At 39.8% G+C, this 17,245-nt stretch overlaps 1 protein-coding gene across 2 annotated transcripts in view; it reads left to right on the plus strand.

Moving 5' to 3' along the window:
• Window positions 1–17,245, plus strand: part of KLHL14 (kelch like family member 14) — a 60,712-nt gene that overhangs the window by 29,392 nt on the left and 14,075 nt on the right. For both annotated transcript variants that reach the window (XM_081014444.1, XM_081014445.1), the window contains 2 exons: window positions 11,434–11,523; window positions 16,103–16,181. In XM_081014444.1, coding sequence (XP_080870570.1) covers window positions 11,434–11,523; window positions 16,103–16,181 — 169 coding nt within the window. The remainder of the gene's footprint in view (window positions 1–11,433; window positions 11,524–16,102; window positions 16,182–17,245) is intronic.

The following is a 17,245-nucleotide window of genomic DNA, read 5'->3' on the forward strand; positions in this document are numbered from 1 at the left end:
GTATTGTCTACACTGGCTGACAGCAGCTCTCCAGGGTTTCAGACAGTGGATATTTCCAGCCTTACCTAGACATGTCAGGCATCAAACCTATGAGCTTTTGGGCGGGAAATATGTGCCCTACTGCTGAGCTATGGCCTCTCCCTGGAATAAAATATTGATAAAATAAATAAAAGTACAAAAAAGAGCCTGATTAGCCCCCATTCTTTCTCACCATCCTTTATTGAGGACGCCAAGTCTGCCTTGCGTTCCTTTTAACCTGGTCCAACAAACCAGAAAGCCAAAAGACAAATATAGCTAAAATTAGATGAAGGGATCAAATTACAATAAAAGTGCAAATGTAAGATTGATTAGAAAATCAAGCCAATTTTCAAAAACTCATGGGCTTACATTTCACATAAAAATGGCAGGGGATGTTTCTGAAAGAAAAGAGGGCAGCAAGAGCGTGTGTGTTATGGTGGAGTTTAGTTATACAATGCCTGTGGCAAGCATGATGTATGGCTGCATTCCTATTAATGATGCATGGCTGCATATCTAAGAATGAGAGAGAAAAGTTCTAAGGAAGAATGGAAATCCAGCAGATTGTCACTACATCAGTGGCATTTGTGATTGAAATTTTATGTTTCCCATTTGAAATATCTTTCAATAACAATCAGAGCTTTCCCTAAATGTGTTTTGTTAGTTGATAATATTATTGGATGCCGTTTTTATACCTCTGTTATTTAGCTGAACATGTTTTAATATCTTGGATTGGGATTTCCTCATGTTCTGATTTTCTTGCACGAACAAAACTTCCCAAGACATATGCCCTGTGTTAATTTTCTGTGACCATTTCCTCTCATTGCTTTTTTCAGGAAAGGAAGAGGCAAACTGTCTTTCCTTGTTTGGAAAACTCTGTTCATTTGCAGTACACACAACAAAGCAATTACTAGAGTAATGAAATGGCCTATGCTGCTAGGTCAAATTGAAGGCTTGTTATTGTTGTTGTTCAGTCATTTAGTCGTGTCTGACTCTTTGTGACCCCATGGACACCAGGCACTCCTGTCTTCCACTGCCTCCCGCAGTTTGGTCAAACTCATGATGGTAGCTTCAAGAACACTGTCCAACCATCTCGTCCTCTGTCATCCCCTTCTCCTTGTGCCCTCCATCTTTCCCAACATCAGGGTCTTTTCCAGGGAGTCTTCTCTTTCCATGAGGTGGCCAAAGTATTGGAGCCTCAGCTTCAGTATCTGTCCTTCCAGTGAGCACTCAGGGCTGATTTCCTTAAGAATGGATAGGTATGATCTTCTTGCAGTCCATGGGACTCTCAAGAGTCTCCTCCAGCACCATAACTCAAAAGCATCAATTCTTCGGCAATCAGCCTTCTTTATGGTCCAGCTCTCACTTCCATACATCACTACTGGGAAAACCATAGCTTTAACTATACGGGCCTTTGCTGGCAAAGTGATGTCTCTGCTTTTTAGGATGCTGAAGGCTAGTGTGCCTATTTATGAGCAAATTCATTGGCAGGGACTGAATGGGGAAGTGGAACCAGGTGTCCTTCTTGGAGAGCATTGCAAGATAGTAGCAGACACTTGGGAGTCACATTGTTGCTAGATAGGTAAGACATGGTGTCAGCAGCGCTCTTCTACCCTCAGTTATTCCCTGGATATATCCAAGAGCAGATGAAGATACTCCAAACACAAACTAATGCAGTTTTTGTTATGGGCTGTTTCACTTGTGCAATATCTTCTGTGTACCCTGTTACAGTGCACCTATTTAGCACTTACGTCATAATGCTCAGCCTTTGGTCATCTTGTAGCTTCATTTCTTTCTGATTTTCCCAGCTTTCTGTGTTCCTTAACAGAATCTCTGCATGCTTTCTAGCACATGCAAATAAAAGTCACCTTTACACCTCAAAAACTCTAAAGTTCAAGATATTCTTTAAAAATTGCTCTTCGTGAAATCAGAAAACTGCCCATTTTCTGTGGATAGATTTGACATTTTAGTATTCCAGGTGTGGAATACCAACGCAGAATAGGGTGGTACAGAATAGAGTGATATGTGTACAGAGATTTAACACATCTTGGTAATTACAGTTGTTTCTTCCTTATAATACCATATCTGAAATCCCTGTAGGGACTCCTCTACATAAAGGGAATCCTGATTGGCTGAGGATTTCTCTTTATATGGAGAAGTCCTATACATGTTCACCCTACATGCATAGGGGCTGTTCTCACTGAAGCTGAGCATACACCACCAGGATCATGGCTTACTGGCATGATCTCACTCAACTCTCATGTGTTCAGTGAACATGTAATGGGACTAATGTAGAATAAGGCTTCATACAGACCAAACGAATGAAACACTTATCTGCTGCTGTCTAGTTTTACCTTAAAAGATTGTGGCCAGGATCATTGTGGAGAAATGACCAAGAGTGAGTCAAAGCCAGTGAACAAATCTAGTACAGTATAATGTAAGAAAATGAGTCAGTGATTCAGTACTGGGAAGCTGAAAGGATTGATGCAAGCAAGACAGGGTCAAAACTAGGTGATATCCTAGCTGCAAATGGGCTGATAAAGCTAAGCAAGAAAAATCCGCATATAGAGGAGTATATCAGGAGTAGTAGTTAGTAGTAGTATAACAACTATATTTTGCTGTTTCCTGTTGAGGAATTTCCAGCATAATGTAAATACCATAGCAGCCACCTGGGATTGCTATCTTTTTCTGGCAGGGCTCTTGAGCCTTTAATAGCCGCATGACAGGGAAAAATTGTACCAGAGAAACATTTCTGAGCATGGAAGTGCAATGAAGCGGAAATTGTCACCTGTTGAATTTCTGCTTGTCATACTGCTGTTAAAGGAAGGAATTCCTGCCATAAATAAACTTGGGAACCATATTCTTTTGAGTAGCAAACTGCACAGGATGCAGGATTGGAAATACATTATGTATGGGGTAGCATTTTTGTAAGTCATCACTATCTCACTTTTTAAAAAATCCAGAAGGATAGCATGCCAATCTCTTGCAGTAAAAACAATCAATGTGTCTTGTGGCACCTTAAATTTATGTTGTTAAATGCATTATAACATACATTTTCGAGGACCCAAACCCAAGTTGTTAGATGTGTGAAGTGAATTCTTAATAGGCAGGTATATACAGTACAGTGGTACCTCGGGTTACATACGCTTCAGGTTACATACGCTTCAGGTTACACACTCCGCTAACCCAGAAATAGTGCTTCAGGTTAAGAGCTTAGCTTCAGGATAAGAACAGAAATCGTGCTCCAGTGGTGCAGCAGCAGCGGGAGGCCCCATTAGCTAAAGTGGTGCTTCAGGTTAAGAACAGTTTCAGGTTAAGTACAGACCTCCGGAACGAATTAAGTACTTAACCTGAGGTACCACTGTAAAGGAGAAAATTGTAAGGTGGGAGCTGAATGGTAATGAAATGCAGTCATTACAATCAGTGAGAATCAGAGTTTAAATCTATGTTAAATAGGCACAAAATTGGTGATAATTGCTAAAATTATTATATAACACTTCTAGGGGGATAGGGAACTATTTGCAAGAAACTGTCACAGATAGTGTGCACGGGATTATTTTATATTTGTGTTCGATATTTATTGGTATTTTCACATAGCTATTTATTTATTCATAGTTATATATAAACTTCTTTGAGGTTTTTGCGATAAAATATATATGAATCTTGAAAAAAATAAATTTACTTAATAAAACAGATGACTCTTTTATAGCAAGGTGTTTCAGTTTCTGCCTTCTTCTACTGCTCTGGTGTGAATCAAAATCATGCTATAGCCAAGGTGGCAGTTACAGAATACTGAAGATGGAATTCTCAGAAGCTCTGATGTCAGATATTATCCTCCAGGTGTTAAGGTGTCAAGTCTATGGGCGCATAAGTTTTCTCTTGTTTCCAATATCAGATGCATCTGGAGCAACAAAGAAAATTACCAAAGAAGGACCAATGAACTTAAAGTACATTGCTGTACTGAAGACATCCTCCACATGTACCGGTAATTGATTGGTGCAACACATCCATGTAATCTGGGGAAACTCTAATCCATGAAAGTGAGGAGTCAATCAACAAAGTAAAGCATATTCAGTTTTTGGTAGATTTCCATTCAGCATCTGGTAATCAGAGAGTGCTCACTGGAAGGACAGATCCTGAAGCTGAGGCTCCAATACTTTGGCCTCCTAATGAGAAGAGAAGGCTCCCTGGAAAAGACCCTGATGTTGGGAAAGATTGAGGGCACAAGTAGAAGGGGACAACAGAGGATGAGATGGTTGGACAGTGTTCTCGAAGCTACAAACGTGAGTTTGACCAAGCTGCGGGAGGCAGTGGAAGACAGGAGTGCCTGGCGTGCTCTGGCCCATGGGGTCATGAAGAGTCGGACATGACTAAACAACAGCAACCAGAGACAGATACCCAGTTTTAGCAAATTCTGAATGTTTTGCCAGACCAAAAACCAAGTCTATTGATTTAGCATTTCACCAGCCTCCAAATCTACACAGGCTATTAGAGCTGTACTTAAGCTACCATTCAGTAATCCTGTCTCACATCCTGTTGAATCCAAATACTGTACCACCTGCTTCTATCTCATGAACAGTTGCTTTCAAAAGCACTATGGTGGCAGAAGCTCCTACAGTGTGGAGAACCTATATTGTTGTGTGGTAAACTAAACATGTTTTAACAATTTAAACACTTATTGGGTTGTAAATGGCTAACTGTCAGGAAGTATTGTCTCTAACTGCTGGCTAGAAGCAGAGAGAATATACAAAATTATACAAGGTCGGTTAGTCAATTGACATTTAAACTGTCACAGCTGCTTCCTATTGCTGGCTGCGTTTCACCTTTTATGCTAACAGCAGTGGCATTCAGAACTGATTGGTTTATGATTGGTCAGTTAGTGGATATTGCATTCAAATCTCTTTGTCCTTATTTATAGGCAAATGGGCTTTGTAATTCCATCAGAAACAAATTGATTGGCTTGAGGATCATGACCAAAGAAAGTATAAGATTAGGTTTAGCTCTGTTTGGACAAGTTTTCGTAGGTTGAAGAGGATTGTCAAGGGTCTAAAAAGTGGCCCTGGAGACAGAAGGAAGCAGAGAGAGAGAGCAAGAAGCAGAGTATGGCAACTGATGAAGAATATGTACCTACCTAGAAGCACAAATCATTTGACATGAGAGCTAAGAAGGTCTGCAACAGGGAGTGGGGTGCTCCAGCAGCTCCTTGGGGAGAGCTGAGGCTAGAATGACAATGGAGGGAAGATTGGCTCCTCAAAGAGATTTTAAATAACTGCATAGGCTTGTTGGCATAAAAAAGTATTCAAGAGATCCTTGAAAGTCAAAAAGTGAGGATGCTTGCTGAATCGCTGCTGGAAGAGTGTCCCACAGTAACACTAAATGCCTGACTTCTGGTTGAGGCCAGTTGAGCCTCTGTAGCATGGAGCACAACTATGAGAAAACAGCTTTCAAACTTTACAGAAAAAAAATGTGGCGAACCCATTGTGGAACTACAGAGAGACAGCCACAAAGCAGCCATGAAACAATAAACAGAAGCATTTATTTTACCAGGACTGAAGTATGGAGTAGGAAACTATATTTTGGACTGCCAGTGGAATCATGGACTGTTTCTCATTCAGTTTGGATTTGGGCAGTGGCGTAGCGTGGGTTGTCAGCACCCAGGGCAAGGCAAGTAATTTGCGCCCCCTAACCCATGGATTTGCGCCCCCTAACCCTAACCCCCAGGTGTTGCGCCCGGTGCGGCCGGCCCCCCCTGCACCCCCCACGCTACGCCACTGGATTTGGGGAATAGAGACAAGAAAACACAAGGCACATTTTGTGCCAAATCTGTCACAATCAGTGAGAGTTGTAGGAACTCAGCACTTGTCAGGATTGGCACCAAATGCATTTGTTTTCTGTACACCACATTTGATTTCTTTCCTTCGAACTGGATACACAAACTAAAGTTAACTGCTGGAGAGAAAACTAGCTATGCTATTCATGTTACAATTCACTTCTTTGTTTGTGGTTGGCTGCAAATTCTGATTAATATAATAATTCAAAGCATCTTGAGGTGGGGCACAGAAGGGCAGGCAGCTATGAACACCATCTAGTGACTCCATCTAGAATTGTAAAGGATGAGTATGTGACTGGTTTTTAAAAAGAGACAGATACTGCAGTCATCATTGCTAACTTGACAGACTGAAGTTGCAATATTATACCCACATACCTGGTAGTAAGTCCCATTGAACACAGGAAACCTTACAAGTATTTATTTCTTTATATTAATTTGTCACTTTTTCACAAAATTCTCTCAAAGGGACTTACAAAGTATAAAAAAAATTAAAAATTTATAGTAGATAGGTATTGAATTGGTTGATACAGTTTTTAAAGAACCCTGTACAGTATGTCTGTCTCCATTAGAACTTAACACCTATGTGTAACATTACTGTTGAATTGCTCCAAGTGATTTCTGTCTCTGTGACTGTATCTCTGGCAAAGCAGACCTCACAAGCATTTTAAAAATCAAAGTAGATTTTCAGTTCATCCAGTAACACAAAAGTATTCATTGTCCACTAATCTTCATTTGGTGCTCTTCCATCTGAAGCACTTCTCTCCAACCCAGATATTTGTGACCAGAAATCTACTGTGTTTTGGGTAGTTAGTAATTCATTACAAATAATGAATGTGTTTGCATTCAAAGTGAACATCTCCCAGACAGCTGTTATGCTGAAATTTATTGGCAAGTGCAAATTTTTGAATAATTATGAGCAAATTTGAGGAAGGAGTTATAGAATTATTTTAAAACAGTGGAAGGCTTTTTTAGTGCCTACACAGCCTCTCCTGGTGATACACTGCTGGCTTAGAGCTGCCTCAAACTTTATGTGTGGTTTAGGTTTGCTGCGGTAACCTTGTATGATGTGAAGGAAAGATGGGCACCCATAAACATTTGAGATACTGGTCCTGGCTTGTGCCCACTGCCCACTATTTGTTTAGAAATATATACCTGCCATTCAGGCCTATGGAACCTGTTGTGTTTTCAGGATGTTTTCTGGGACTCGTGTGTTTACTGGTTGGTGGAAACAGATGCGATGAAAGGCAGAACTGGAAGTGAATGGGTGTGCACAGTGAGAGAGAAGATATCACTCATTCTCTGTCAGGAAAGGGGGAAGTCTCTCTTTGCTTTTGCCTTGCCTGATTTTGGCAAGATAAATCCTTTCTGAGTCTTCCCAGACATGTTGCTGATGATGCACAACCAAATACTTGTACAAGTTCAATCCAAACAATCTACATACTAGAATGCAGAAACACAGATACTGGAGGAAACAAACTCCCCGCACCCTGCTGAGAATAGGGTTCTGCTCCACAAATTAAGTGGACCAGATTTCTTTTGAAATTTTAAAGGAGTGTTCTGTACTACAACTCTGCTTTCTTATCATCTTGGGACCTTAACATCTGGGGGAGAAGGTAGGCCAGAAGAGAAGCTGTTGGTTTGTGCATGTCCTCTCCGATATGTCTATGTAGGTGCAGTTTATTTCTAGGACCTTGGGTCTTGCACATGTTTTTCAGATGTCAATTTTTTCCACTTATTTATTGGTGTTTTCTCCTTTCATTTAACTCCACTAGTTTGTTTAATAAAGCAGAGAGTTCTTGCAGAGAGCTTTATAAACACATGTTATTAGATTTTTAAACCTCTTTTGAAAGTGCCTCTATCCTACTTCCTCCTAGTAAAGTGACCTTTTTAAATGGAGGGAAGTGGGTTTAGATGACAGTCATGATAAATGCGGTCATGTTCACTCAATAAAATAAGGCCCAGTGCATTTGAGGATAAATCAGTGAAATGTACAACCCCACCTGTCTGTCTCCATCATTCATTTCCACTGTCACTTTCACAGTGGCTGATGGATCACAGTTGCTGTAAAATTAGACAGCCTTTAATCTCATTTCATCCTGATTAGCTTCTCTTTACCCTTTCCCTCTAACTCACTGACTGACACGCTAAAAACTCACACTGGGCTGTGTTTGAGCGTGGCGTACAAACTTCTTTTCCAATACCTTTTTTGGAGGGGAAGAGAGGTACTCACCTGAGATGAAATGAAATGTAAAGATGAGGGAATCTGAGACTCATATTAAAATAAATCAGCAAAGCAGAGGACAGTGTGCAATTAATAAGAGCAGCTGTCTGCATCAGTGGACTACACATTGGCCCATGCTTTGCATTATTTACACCCATGAATTCTTAGTGAATGTAATAAGTTGGTCTAAAAGGCATCCTGGGGCAGGGGGGATGAGGGGCAATGTAAAAAGTGTAGTTGCTGCCTTCAGAATGCAGAAATGTGTCATATCATATAGAAAGTTATTGTAGGTGTGCCCAAGGGCTCACATGTGCCTAATGGAACCTTTAAATTTTGGGGGACGGTGGCAGCTTCTGTCTGAAAAATACATACTCCCAACAGAGCCAGTAATGTAGTTCTCTGAATTGTCACATGCTCTTTTATAAGTTACATTTTGGAACCAGAGCATTGTTGTGTTTTTAACCTGAGTGACATTTTAGAACTTTTATTTCTGCTTATTCCATTGCAACTTTCACTTGTGTCATTGGAGTGATCATAATACCGGTAATTTTACAAGTCGGATATTCTACCATTTTTACACATGGCATCAAACAAACGGAGTACTATTGGCCATATATTGTGGCCACTTAGCTCTGAAAGCCGTGTTTAAAGAAGTTTTGCTGCCTTAGTACATTACATGCTAAGAAGCATGCCCAACGGCAAGGAAATCACTTCTGCATGATTCAGATGCATTCTGCATGGGGTGCGCATGCGACCTGCTTTAATCCAACCAGGAAGTGCTTATTTGAAGAGCAGTATAAATAAAATAACATAAGAATATGGGTAGGGGTGGTCACATGAATATTTCACATAGAACTGGCAACCTGTGGGAAAACAAACAATTATTCACGTGACCACCCTGCCCAACTTCTATAATTTGGCATCACTGTACTATGAAGTGGTTCCCCCATGCTTCTGGGTATGCAATTGAAAGGTGCTGCGATGTAACAGGAAAGGAGCCTCAGATCCGTTCTTAGTATCTTTGGAGTAAATATGAAGGGTCTCCAGATCAATTTTGAGTGAGTATTTTGTCATGAGTTTAAAAAGAGGCAGAACTTGCTTTTCATGATTTCATGTGATCTGAAGAAGGATTCCACAACTTGTGAGGCAGAAAACAAGCACAGATCACCACCTGTGTATTGTGGCCTTGTTTCTAGTGGGCTGCTCACAAGTTGCTCAGGCCTCCTCTTAAGGTAGAGGGTTTTAGTAATGATGGAGTGATGGCATTACATTTAACTTGCAGAAGAAAGCTTACCTGTGGGCTCAAATCTCAGACTTGCCCCTGAGTTATAAATTAACATACTGACTGTTGTGAACTAATATGAATATAAATCTACACATGACATAAAGCCATTCTACCTATCAATACATTTTCCAAAGCTATAGTTCTTAAGCTTCATCTTCCAAAATGTCTCATTGACTTACGTGGAACAACTGTGTAAGTAATTTGAAAATTAACAGTGTCTATGTCTGGCTGCTTAATGGCTGTATAAGATCTACCAGCAATAAGTAACATTAATTAATGCATTTTCACTAGCCTAGCTGCCTAACAATTGCTTTTGCTTAGGCAGCTGTACAACCACAGACTATGAAAATGATGTTTGACCTTTACTGGAAGCTAAATTTGCACCTTGCTTATTCACCATTGCATAGGCAAAATAAATAAAATAAAATAAAATAAAAATCAGTAAGAAGCTTAAATGAGACTACTTGATCTTTAAGAAAATGTGTCTTCAACAAGAAAGCTGCACATATTTCTTATTGTTATTTGCATATGCTATACGGCTTCGAGTGCATTGAGAAAAATAAAAGATAATAAAACAAATGAAATGAGAGATATATCACCCAAAATAATCCAAGTGTGAGATAGGCTGCCTCTTTTTTTGGCACTGGCAAAAGAGCACAAAGTAAAAGCTGGCCCTGAGTCATATTGATTTCCCACTGCACTGGTTTCCTAAGTGCTCTGTTGATCCGTTTCAAGCAATAAGTTCCCTGCCTGTACATGCACATCACCTCCCCATTTGTCCTCACCTAGATTTAAGGTGCCCATATGATGAGCTGAACAAGGACATTATTTTTCCTACTGGTGACACCGGGCCAGAACTACTGCATGTAGTATGATAGCTAAACCTGTGTAAGTATGCATTTCAACATACGATTTTTGATAGTGTTGCATTCCACAGAGCAATACATATTATGGCATTAAAATTGCATATTTTTGTTTTACAGCTCTAGCCTTGGGAAGGGGAGGGGGATGAAACAGGAAAAAAAGATTTCCTGCTTGCCTCTCCCCTCCCATCCCCTCAAAATAATCCCATCCTCAAAAAAAAAAAAAAAAAAAAAAAGGATGTTGCAACTATGGTAAAACAGTTTTGATCTTTCAACAAAGGGCTCCCTGATTAGATGGATGGAAAATGTCTGATTGTGCTGCTAATGACATTGTACAGGAAATTAAGCGTATACATTTGGAGAAGGCATTAAATCAGCAGGACCTTAATTTAAAAACTTAAAACTGTATGGAAATGCTGCTTGCTCATTGCTGTGTAAGAGAAAGCTGCTGAATACTTTGACTCTTCTTATGGAAATGTTGCCAACAGAACTAAGCTTGTGGAGGGTGTTTTCTTCGTTTTTTTTGCAGTGCTGCTTTTATTTAATCTTCTTGCTATTTACATGGTACTTGCAGGACACAGCTGACAATTGCAGGTTTAGCCATGTCTCTTTCATTTCTTAAAAAGTTGCAAACCTGCTACAAAGTATATTATTCGCCCCTTCAACTACAGCATACCTGGGGTCTTGAAGACTACTCAGCCCACAGGTTGTGCAATAGCTGAGGACACAACTGTGACAGGCTTGTGAAGTCGCATTCGGCGCCCCCTCAGGAACTGCAAGCCTGGAGGAGCTGTTACGACAGCTTCTGTGTATCATAAATCACACTAGCAGCTGTTAAAACAGACTGGGCTGTGTAGTCTTAAGATCCCACGTATACCTGTGTTTGCTGGGATTCAGCTACAAGTGTTGATGCTGAAGAGATCAGCACATCATAGCCCAGGTCAGGACAGTGCGCCTGGATCACCAAAACATGACAGCAAGCAGATACAAGGGAAAGAAACTGGTGGTGATTTACTCTGGCTATTTTTCCAGTTTCTCCAAAAGGGATATCATAAAGATGGGATACCAGCAACTTTTAGTTTACTTGACATATGTACTAGAACTGAAGCATACTTATATTATGTCTGCATTTATGGTTTGGAGCTTTCCTGAAGTAAATGTCTCAAAGCAGCCATTGTATGAAATGGAGCTTGATAAAGAATACCTGTTTTGTTCACAGTTATGCCGTATAATAGTGCCCACCATTGTGTTGTGGAAGTAGAAAATTTCTTGTTCGTATTGGGAGGAGAAGACCAGTGGAATCCTAATGGTATGTACATAATAACTAATGGAACTATAAGAATATGTGAATAGTACAGAAGTACAAAATATCCATTTGCAGATGTACCTCAAGTTATTTGTCTTCGGTCATATGACTGCAGCCATAGATCTTATATACCCACAGTCAGCTGCCCTTCCGGTGAGATGCTGTTTAAAGGGATTTGGGAATTGCAGTTTCATATCTCTTTTTATGTATGCAAACACAATAATATTCTGTATCTGCAAAAAATGTAGTATGTGAATCAGCCCATTAGGCTGTGACCCTAAATTCACTTGCAGCAATAGAACCTCTGGATGAAGTGGACTGCCAAACAGCTCACAATGGCACATTCGGACATTATGTTAAACCATAGTTGAACATTATGAGAGTGAGCCACAAACCTGGACTAACATATTCATACCTCCTCTGGTGGGTCCCCACGGAGTTCAGAAAGTGGTTAATGCTAACAGTGGTTTGTTTTCAATAAGCCAGCTTCATAATCCATGATTTGAAGTTGGCTTGTTTCAAACAAACAATTGTTAGCATTAACCACAGTTCATTGGGTTCAAACAGTATGATAAGCTGTGGTTAAGCAAAAACAACTCCTCCTTGTGGTCATGCCAAAGTGTGAGCATGCAAGGTTGAATCTTGCTGCAGCTTGTTCTTGTTATGTTAAACTATGGTTTTAGTGTGATATCTGAACAAGATCAATAAAACTGATTAAAGCAGTTTTGTTTTGGCAAAGTTCCATTAAAACTCTAAGGCCACAGTTCTAGAGAGCTATGTCATGCAGAAGAAATACACAGCCTCATGTACACAGTCAGGTATTTTTAAGGTCTTGCTGAAGCCATTTGTATACTATACTTAAGGCCAATTTTATGTTTAGAGGCCACTTCAAGCTGGAAAGTGAAAATTTTGAAACACAGAAATGAAGGCCCTATGCTTCAAAAGCTAACTATGTTCTTTCTCAAGCTAACACGGTAAATGGGCTTGGGAACTGAGTGTTACCCAAAAACCCAAAAAAGCTTGAGGATGCTGTCAACAGCATTCTGTGACATACCAAGCCCTTCACCTGCAGCAGAGAAACTCCACATATGGGTGGGAGAATATTCCACAGGAGCAATGAATGCTTTCATGTGAGGAAATAGGAACGCTGGGTACATGTTCTAGTTCCTCTCCATGGGCAGCCAAAGTGCTGATTTGAGGCTTTGGTACCTTTGTCATTCAAGCTACCACATCTTCTTTATATGTGTAGACAGTGTTTTCCAGACTAAGGCATTTCATGGCAGCTGTTAGGAGTTTTAACCAGCATTTCATGCTTTTATATTATTTTATTTAGATTTTTTCTACCCTGCTCTTGAGCTGAAAAAAATCCTGGTTTACAGATCAATACAAACAAATCAGACCCTGCCCTCAGCCTTGCAGTCTAAAAGGCATGACACAAAAGGAAAATAGATTAGGAGGGAGGAAGAAAAAGTACACTGAGGTAGCGGTTCTTAGTTACAAGCTCTTCTGAGGACCAGCTGGTAGGGAGACAGTTCAAAGAGAATAAGAGCCAAATGTGCTGGTCTCAGCTGTGCTGATGAAATGGTCCTGCATCCCTTTTCTTCCATCCTGTACCACAGCCTGATGGAAGGAGGACCATGGCTTCTCAACACTCTGTGTATTTCTTACTACAGTAAAGCAATGTTTTACAGTCAGTGTTTTTCTTCCAGTTCCAAGCCAGTCCCTTCCAGGTAAAATGTTATGTATGCAGTATCAAAAAAACTCCTGATTGTTCCACTACACATTTATTTCTAATCTTGTGCAAGGGATTCACATAGAGATTATCTAGTAGTATGTGTTCCTTATTTGATTACTTCATAAATTTTCTGCAGAGAGAAATTAAACAATTTAACAGACTTCTGAACAAAGCAAAAGAGAACAGTATGCCTTGCAAAATTTAAAATATTGTCAAGACATTGTTGAAGAGCTTGCACATGAGGACAGAGTTGCAGTTGTAGCAGTCTGTGTAACAGAGATAATTATGACTGGCAAACTATAAAACAGCTTGCAGGTACACATTTTCACTTCAAAATGCCAGAAGATCCAGCTGAAATTACATATACTGCATATATTTTATTGTGAAAGACCCATTTCAGCATCTGCACTAAACCAAATTATATCGAAGCGTTACATCTGTTCCTTTCCTTGAAAACTGAGATAAACTAGCCCATTCCATGAGCCTGTATCCAGTAGGTTTTTTACAAAAATTATTTAAATCAATGTTTTGGAAGAATAGCTTTTCTACTTTATTCCTGAAATGCTACTGCACAAAAGGTTGCAAATAATTACTTCTAGAACTGTAACCTATAGAACTAGTTTGAAGACTTCTGTTGCAACTCCCCAAGCCTTCTCCCACATTAAAATACCCTTGACCCCCCCCCCCAAATTAGATGGCACTCTTAGCAGAACCAGTGGCATGGATGGGGTATCTCCCCAGCCTTAGAATTCACACTTGAGTTCCCTCTGATTTTTCATGATGGCTAGAGTAGAGCTATGTGGAGCACTGACCTGCAAAGGGAAGCATTGTACAGGAACACCTAACTGCTGGGCTACTTTGCCCCACTTCTTTTCCTTCTATCTTCTCATTTTAATAGTGGCAAGGTAGTTTAATAGCGGCAAGGTAGTTTACCTAACAGGGAAGCATATTAGCGGGGTGGGAGTCTGCTTAGCCCTGCCTCCCCAAACAGAGGGCATCACCAGAGTGAGATCACTGGTCCATCTAGCACAGCCAAGCTCCCTATTATTCAAAGGAGCCCTGCTTGATTTCCCTATTAAATGTGGTGCTGCTTATTTACCATTCATTTCAAAAGCCGATGTAGTTCACCATTCAGTGCTAAGTTGGAAGGGGAGGAGAAATGTGAGGAACAATTTCCAGCATGGGATTAAGAGGAGGAAGGAAGGTTTAGAGATCAGAGCAGGTGTAACCAAGGAAAGATACAAGTAAGTACCAGTAAGTGTTGAAAGAAGGGACTGGGGAAGGCATAGATGGAAGGTGAAGAAGGAAAGAGGGAGAAGTATAATTGTGGGCGGTTGGAAGGGGGGTTTTGTACATGAAGGGAATTGAGGGGCATTGTTCCAGAAAAACGTTGAATATGATTACTGATGAACAGAATCTCTGGGATAACTTCCACTCCTAGAATTGTTGTGTAATTAGACGTTCATATATGAGAGCTGCTTAACATTACTAAAATATTATCTTAAGTACTCAAATACGATAACAAGACCAGAATGCATAATTTGCTCTCCTTACAGACTTTATGCTTTCCTTAGCATAGAATGATGAGATTTGGGGCACATTATATGTGTAGTCTGAAATTGTCTGGTAACTAAGTTCTCCACTTGTTTGGACTCGTCAGCTTTGCATGTTCAGTCCCGTAAATAGCATTTACCTATGCTGGATGGAGAACACACTGTTTTCACCCTCACAGGTGTGGAATTTTCATTTCACTATGAACCATTTTCTTAGATCAAACCTTGAAGGCCTGCTGGGTAAGAATGTCTGTTAGAAATTAAAAAAACACAAAAGAGACAAAACTATTTTATTGATTAATGCAAATTCAGTGTATAAAGGAAATAGGTTGTAAGCATTTGGGGTTCCTTTACACTAAAATTATTTACCTGGTGCACTACCCACTACACATTTATTTCCTTGTGAGATACATGATTGGGTTGTCATGTAGCTGTGATTCAATTTTTTTAGTCACACATACAAGAAACAAGAGGGCTTTTTGAGATACTTGTGTGCTGAAGGCTCAGGTGTTAAACAGAAATTGCCATGCACTCCCTTGCTCCAGTCTTCTTGCTTTGATGTCAATCTGTATGTAAAATATACTTCAATCTTAATATCTTGAAGGCATGCAGTGCCAGAGGTTAGTAGTTAGGATAATGTAGACTTCCACAATTAGCCTTTGCTTTGTTTTGCTTTATTTGTGACTTAGGGACAGTAGAAATACATTATTTTTAGATGGCACATATAAATCCTTCTAAAAGGCAATATTATAAAAGGCAGTATGTATTTTCCTCTTTGACCTATAAGGGAAAATCTCAAGATTATAACATCAAATCCCTAATGTAAGGATGCCTGAGCACTTAGTAAAGATGTGTTCACCTCCCTATCAGCAATCAACATCACCCTCTTCCCACTGCAAACTGGGGAGACAAGAAAGAATGTCAGATATACCCATGGTTCTACAGATTGCTACAAAATATTCATGAAATGCCACTAGAAGCCCATCTCCCTCAGAACAATAATTTCCTATTGTCATAAGATTTATGACACTTAAAAAAAAATGCTAGTGGGTTTCTGTCTTAAAGAGAGACTTGTAGAGAACCTTATGAGACAGAGCTAAAATACTTTGTTTTTTACTACTTCCATAGATACCTATTAAGAACTGTAGTTAGAGGCTGTTGATTTTGTGTGTTTACGTGCTTTGCTCTAGAGAGAAGACCTCCATAAAGATTGACAAGTGCAAGGAATATACTATTGCAGTGATTTGTAATGACAGAAAACAGAGAGTTAAATGTGAAACTAATTTCTTTACAGGAAAGCACAGTACAAACTTTGTTAGCCGGTATGATCCTAGATTTAACAGCTGGATACAACTTCCACCCATGCAAGAGAGGTAAATGCTTGCTATATATTTGGGGTTGGGGAAAGGGTGGCTGTTTTACCTAAGAGAGGAAGATGGTTGGGGTTTAACTTAGGGTGAAAAAAGTGAATGGTGAAAGTGTTGAAATTGATTTGCACTAGCAAATAAAATATAATAGTGCTAGATTATCTTTCTGCTGACAAGAAGGTACTTTAAAGTAAAAGCTGAACTGCTACATCCTTTTCATAGAATCGTAGAATTGTAGAAACAGTGTTTCTTTCAAGTCTCCGAAATATTTCACAATTACCTTTTCCTATTATATTTTTGCTTTGCTTTCGTTGAATTTCAGCGTGCATTGGCAGAGCAACCACTCCTTGCCTTTTTAGTCACTTAGGCTGGTAATGGCAGTACCTGCTGGGTCCCTCTGCCTGCCCACTCCACATAATCAGGTGGTAGAAGAAGCTGGCAGAAGCACACTGGGGAAGATGAGAGGTACCAAAAGTGGTATCTTTCTCCCTTTGTCCTGAACCTTCTCCACCCACCATAAGCATTCTTTGCTCCCCAGCCATTTTACTTATTAAAGTAATGTATTAATCTATCGTCTTGTTTAATACAATGTCAAGGTGACTGTGCAAAATTCAGACCTCAGGTAAGCATGGAGGTGTTCAGTAATGACACTAAAAAGAAGCCAAATATAAAATAAAGAACAGTGAAGGACCAGAAATCAAGCACCTAAATGTATAAAATGCCTTGCAAAACTGCAAAGGAGAATGAGGAAGAGCACCAGCAGACAGCAATGGAAAGTGCATTCTAAAATTTGGGCCTGGAAGAGTAAAAGTTCCACTTCTAAACTAGGCCTTAAACCAGATTAAAGTGGGTGTGCATAATCCACTTCTACACCATGTTGTTCAACTTCTTCCATAGAGAGAGACTTGATTAGGGACTCCCTAGATTTTAGGTTGGGGAATGGTTATAAATATGTACTGTTATTATGCAAGCCATTATCCAACTCCTAATACAACACAGATGCATAGTATATAAAGCTTTTGGGGATACACTTTAGCTAGGACATCCATAAAAATTGAAGATGTTCAGCT

Source organism: Podarcis pityusensis, assembly GCF_964106645.2.
Source record: "Podarcis pityusensis genome assembly, chromosome: 7".
Lineage (NCBI taxonomy): Eukaryota > Metazoa > Chordata > Lepidosauria > Squamata > Lacertidae > Podarcis > Podarcis pityusensis.